This window comes from Bubalus kerabau, chromosome 1 (genome assembly GCF_029407905.1).
Source record: "Bubalus kerabau isolate K-KA32 ecotype Philippines breed swamp buffalo chromosome 1, PCC_UOA_SB_1v2, whole genome shotgun sequence".
Lineage (NCBI taxonomy): Eukaryota > Metazoa > Chordata > Mammalia > Artiodactyla > Bovidae > Bubalus > Bubalus kerabau.
In genome coordinates this window covers 17146521-17152520 of record NC_073624.1, presented here as the reverse complement: position 1 = coordinate 17152520, position 6000 = coordinate 17146521, and the positions used below count along the sequence as shown (strand labels likewise).

At 41.5% G+C, this 6000-nt stretch overlaps 1 protein-coding gene across 1 annotated transcript in view; it reads right to left on the bottom strand.

Moving 5' to 3' along the window:
* Positions 1–4417: 4417 nt before the first annotated feature.
* LOC129644166 (antigen WC1.1-like) overlaps positions 4418–6000 on the bottom strand; it is a 59473-nt gene continuing 57890 nt past the window's right edge. Inside the window, exon 20 of the mRNA XM_055569644.1 lies at positions 4418–4634. Within this exon, the coding sequence (XP_055425619.1) occupies positions 4489–4634 (146 nt within the window). The 3' untranslated portion in view covers positions 4418–4488. The remainder of the gene's footprint in view (positions 4635–6000) is intronic.

Sequence of the window (6000 nt, the reverse complement as noted above, 5' to 3'; positions counted from 1 at the left end):
TACATGTGGCTTCTTAATAAGTCTTAATCAAACCCAACTGAGGAGACAGGATATTCATATGATTTATCATTGACAGTTATTTCATTAAAACCACACAGCAATATCACAGGAAGAAAATTTGCGATTAAAAAAGTACAGCTGCACCATCGATATGGGAAGCAGATGAGGTGCCCAAAGATTTCTTTGGCTTAAAATAACACACAGCTTAATTAGTCTTTCACTTTTTGAAGGAGTGTCCCCTTCAGCTGATCTTGAAAGATGATGTGGAGACCAGGACAACTTAATTGTTCTGCACAACATTTAGAACTGTGAACTGATAAATTTGGATAATGTTGCTCTTTGAGTCCCTTCTTGTTACTTTTTGTGAATCTACTGTAGGCTTTTACATTTCTGTTGCCCCATGGATCACATAAAACATCTTAGAGGGACAACAGTAAATACTATACTGATAACAAATTAATTCCAATGACATGTAAAAGCTCTACCTTTTTATCCCCTTCTACGCATTTTGTTTTGGATGTCACAATTTACCTCTCTCTATATTGTATATCTACTAACAAAATATTTTTCTCTATAGCTATTTTAATACTTTCTTTAGACTAAAGCTACCTGACTAGCACACTACTATATGACAGTGTCAGAGTATGCTGAATTGGATTCAGTATTTACATTTACAAGTCTGTTGCATATTTTCACTTCTTTCATATAAAAATTAGCATCCTTCATTTAGTTTGAGGAACTCCCCTCAGCAATCTTGTAAGACAAGCCTAGTGTGGTGAATCCCCTCAACTGTTGTTCATTTGGGAAAGTCTTTATATCATCTTCATTTATGAAAAACAACCTTCCTGAGAAAAGTATTCTTGGGTGGTAGGCTTTTTTTTCCCATAAGTTTGAATATATCATCCTTTCTCTCCTGGACAGTCAGGTTTCTACTAAAAAGTCCACTGATATTTTTAAGAAAATTTATTTTTTGTGAGCATTTACTTTTCTCTTGGAGAAGGAAATGGCAACCCACTCCAATGTTCTTGCCTGGAGAATCCCAGGGATGGGGGAGCCTGGTGGGCTGCCATCTATGGGGTCGCACAGAGTCAGACACGACTGAAGCGACTTAGCAGCAGCAGCAGCACTTTTTTCTTGCTACTTGTAAAATTCTTTTTCTTGATTACAAGCAATGTGTCATGGGATGATCATTTGAATGAACTCTGAAGAGTGACCTATTAGCTACATTAGCTATGAACTTGGATGTCTAAATCTCATCAGATTTGGGACTTATCTGGTATTATTTCTTTAAGTACAATCTGTGTCCCTTTCTCCCTCTCTTGTCCTTCTGGGACTCCAATAATGCGCAGGTTGTTTCTGTGAATGTTACCCCAGAGCTCACACAGGTTCTTTCACTCTTTTTTATTCCTGTTTTTCTTTGTCCCCTGGTTGGGTAATCTCAATGGTCCTGCCTTCTAAGTTACAGAGTCTTCTGTTGTTGTTGATGCTCTAGGTAGCATTTTTCATTTTGTTGCATTCCATTCATTGTAGTCTTAAGCAACTGATCTAACCAGTCCATCCTAAAGGAATTCAGTCCTGAATATTCATTAGAAGGACTTATGCTGAGGCTGAAACTCCAATATTTTGACAACCTGATGTGAAGAACTAACTCTTTAGGAAAGACCCTAATGCTGAGAAAGATTGAGGGCAGGAGGAGAAGGGAACGACAGGGGATGAAACAGCTGGATGATGGCATCACCGACTCAATGGACATGAGTTTGGGCAAGCTCTAAGAGTCAGTGATGGACAGGGAAGCCTGGTGTGCTGCGGTCCATGGGGTCACAAAGAGTTGAACATGACTGAACCACTGAACCGAACTGAATCTTAAGCAACTGAATCTCTGTTTGGTTCATTTTTCTGTTTTGTTTCTTCTGTTATTCTCTTTGCCTCACTGCAAAGCTTAAGGGATCTCAGTTCCCCTACTGGGACTGAATCCAGACAACAGCAGCAAATGCATCGAATCCTAACCACTAAACCATCAGCAAACTCCCTGTTTACTTCCTTTTTTATGCTTTCTATCTCTGTTTTTAAAAAAACTCTGAATTTATTCTGTGAAGTAACACCCTAGCTCAACAACTACTGAACCCTAGCTCAATAATTACTGAGCCTGAGCTCTAGGACCCGCAAATCACAAATAGGAGGCGATGCTGCAACCCCTGAAGCCTGGGTGCCTAGAACCTGTTCACAATAAGAGAAGGCCACACATGGAGAAACCTGCTGTCCACAGAGAAGAGTAGTGCCTGCTTGCTGCATTTAGAGAAAGCCCATGTGCAGCAACAAAGACTCATGCAACCAAAAATTAAAAACAATAATAATAATGATGAGAAATTTTTTTAATCTTATTTTCTTCATATATTGTCTTCCTGAAATTCATTGTTTATCGTGTTTTCTTGGAGTTCACTGAGCTTCTTTGTGTGTGTGCCTTATTTCATCATATGTCATCTATTTCATCACTTCCCAAGTGAATAGCCATGTGAGCTGCCCCGGAAGAAGCCCTGGGCATCTTCCCATCCCCAAGCACAGCCTAGAACTATGAAGACTGCAAGCATGAGTGTAGGTTGGAGCCCTAGAAACCATCCAGAGTCATCAACCAAGTAACTGAGTGGGTCCAGCTCACAACCAGGCCAGCACTCTCAGGTTTTATATTAATTCAGCAGCTTCTCCACATGTCCACAATGGAATTGGCCGGGGCTGGGGATAGGGGTCGGGGACAGGGGGTTTGTGGGGGTATTGCTGTGTAAACGTAATCTTTACTTTGTCGCTTCTTCATGACAGCTCTCTCTGCACTGAGGAGTCACAGCACGATCACAATTACTTTTTCAGTTCAGTTCAGTCACTGAGTCCTGTCCCACTCTTTGCGACCCCATGAATCACAGCACGCCAGGCCTCCATGTCCATCACCAACTCCCGGAGTTCACCCAAACTCATGTCCATCGAGTCAGTGATGTCATCCAGCCATCTCATCCTCTGTCGTCCCCTTCTCCTCCTGTCCCCAATCCCTCCCAGCATCAGGGTCTTTTCCAATGAGTAAACTCTTCGCATGAGGTGGCCAAAATATTGGAGTTTCAGCTTCAGCATCAGTCCCTCCAATGAACACCCAGGACTGATCTCCTTTAGGATGGACTGGTTGGATCTCCCTGAAGTCCAAGGGACTCTCAAGAGTCTTGTCCAACTCCACAGTTCAAAAGCATCAATTCTTCAGCACTCTGCTTTCTTCACAGTCCAACTCTCACATCCATACACAATCACTGTAAAAACCATAGCCTTGACTAGATGGACCCTTGTTGGCAAAGTATTATCTCTGCTTTTGAATATGCTATCTAGGTTGGTCATAACTTTCCTTCCAAGGAGTAAGCGTCTTTTAATTTCATGGCTGCAATCACCATCTGCAGTGATTTTGGAGCCAAAAAAAAAAAAAAGTCTGACACTGTTTAAGTAATCTTGAAACAATCTTGAAACATCTGAAAAATAAATGTTTTCAAAGAAGCTCCTTGGTCTGAAGTTCTTCCTCTAAGAGATCAGTTGTGTCAGATGCCTCCATCCATATCTCTGAAACATAAATAGCCAAATGTTCCTGATCTTTCTATCTGCATTCATTCTTTTGGATTCCCTCTGCCTAAGTCTCCACTTTCTTGCCTTCTTGTCCCATCTAAATATAGGGTGTGGGTGAGCACCAATTTGCCTTCCATCAACTTGAAGATCTATATGAACTGATATAATTCACTTAGAAGGAGAGATCCTTGGAGAGACAAGAAATAGCACCATCCTAAAGAAATAGTAGGAAGATATAGAGAAGAAAGAATGAATTTATAAAATTTGGATAATCAAATAGTCATGGGGGATGAGCAAAGAGGTGTCCGTATCCACTAAAGATATAAAAAAGAGATGAAAAAGGAAGAGGTAGTTATGTACAGTTAGATTATTAATTGCCCTGTGAATATTGAGGCAGGATAAGGAAAGCTGTATCCATTCTCTTCCACCAGCCAACCTTCCACTTTGAAACTCACACCCAATCTGGTGTCCAAGAACAAGTTACAAACTGGTGATGTGACATCTCAGAGGTGTTTAGAACTGGTTTGCTTTTTTTTTCCCCCATGAGTTCATCTTGTTAGGAAGGAGTGTGAGAATGTAGACCAAGTTTACATCCTTTTCGAAATAAGAGTGACCTGGAGCACTTGTGAGAATGCCCTCATTAGCCTCTAAGACAAGTGAGAAAGCAGGTCAGCCAACTAATCTTGCATTTCCTTTGAGAAAGATGGCATTTGAGGACCAATCCTCTAAAAGCGTTTGGCATGGAGCTTCCTAAATTAACAGCACAGCAAAAAGTTAATTTATTCAGAATATTTCATTTTGGGCAATTTTCATATGCCACAATTACAGGTCAGCACTACTCTATTGAAATACAGGCAATTAGAATATCTGAGGATTCACCTCCTAGTTAATACAGCATCACGAGAAAGTCACTGGGGATGTTCCCAGGGCACTGAGTTCAACATCATCGTACCCAGCATCCTCTCTCTTCCCCTGGAGTAGCCAGAGGCTCTCTTCTCCTTCCCCAGGATCAGCTGCCACTCTGGAGAAGTTCAGACAAGAGCCTGAAGTAGAAAAGAGAAGTTTGATTAGAACTGAGACACGAGGATAGGACAGAACCCTCTGGTGGAAGGGAGTCAAGCAAGTGCTTATGACAAAGCATCCCTGGGACCCAGGTGTGGGGAGGGAGGCTCAGGCTATTTCATATGAGTTCCAGTGAGGATGGATCCCAGCTGTCCTCTCAGATCCAGTTCATGTGGTCTCCTGGGCCTCAGTGTTGGGGAAATCCTGCATCACAGGAGACCCACGCTCAGGAGCTCTGGGAGACCTGCTTCCAGGCAACACAATACCAAGGAGATGCCCAACAACAGTAAGAATCATAAAAAGGAATTTAAATGTTCTCCTTTCACAGGTGATAGATGCAAATTCACAATAAGAGGGAGACTGGAAACAGGAAAATTCAGAATTCCTCACTCACAACCCAAGTTTGCTCTTAGTTGACTTGACTCCTGTTCCCAAATGTCCACAAATAGTATCACAGGTGCACCCACAGATATCTCCTCCCCAGAAACTACACAGGCCCTCAGATGGAGAAATACTCTTTTCTAGAGAATGAGTGTCTTCTCGCAGCTACTGAAATATCAATTTATTGTGATACACACAGCCAAAGGCTTTGGCATAATTAATAAAGCAGAAATAGATGTTTCTCTGGAACTCTCTTGCTTTTTCGATGATCCAGCGAATTTTGGCAATTTGATCTCTGGTTCCTTTGCCTTTTCTAAGTGCAGCTTGAACATCTAGAATTTCATGGTTCATGCCCTGTTGAAGCCTGGCTTGGAGAATTTTGAGCATTACTTTGCTAGAGTGTGAGAAGAGTGCAATTGTGCAGTAGTTTGAACATTCTTTGGCATTGCCTTTCTTTGGGATTGGAATGAAAACTGACTTTTCCAGTCCTGTGGCCACTGCTGAGTTTTCCAAATTTGCTGGCATATTGAGTGCAGCACTTTCACAGCATCATCTTTTAGGATTCGAAAGAACTCAACTGGTATTCCATCACCTCCACTAGCTTTGTTCATGGAGATGTTTCCTAAGGCCCACTTGACTTCACATTCCAGGATATCTGGCTCTAGGTGAGTGATCACACCACCGTGATTATCCGGGTCATGAAGATTTTTTTGTATAGCTCTTCTGTGTGTTCTTGCCACCTCTTCTTAATATCTTCTGCTTCTGTTAGGTCCATAACATTTCTGTCCTTTATTGTACCCATCTTTGCATGAAATATTCCCTTGGTATCTGTATTTTCTTGACCAGATCTCTAGTCTTTCCCATTCCATTGTTTTCCTCTGTTTCTTTGCATTGATCAGTGAGGAAGGCTTTCTTATCTCTCCTTGCTATTCTTTGGAACTCTGTATTCAAATGGATATAACTTTC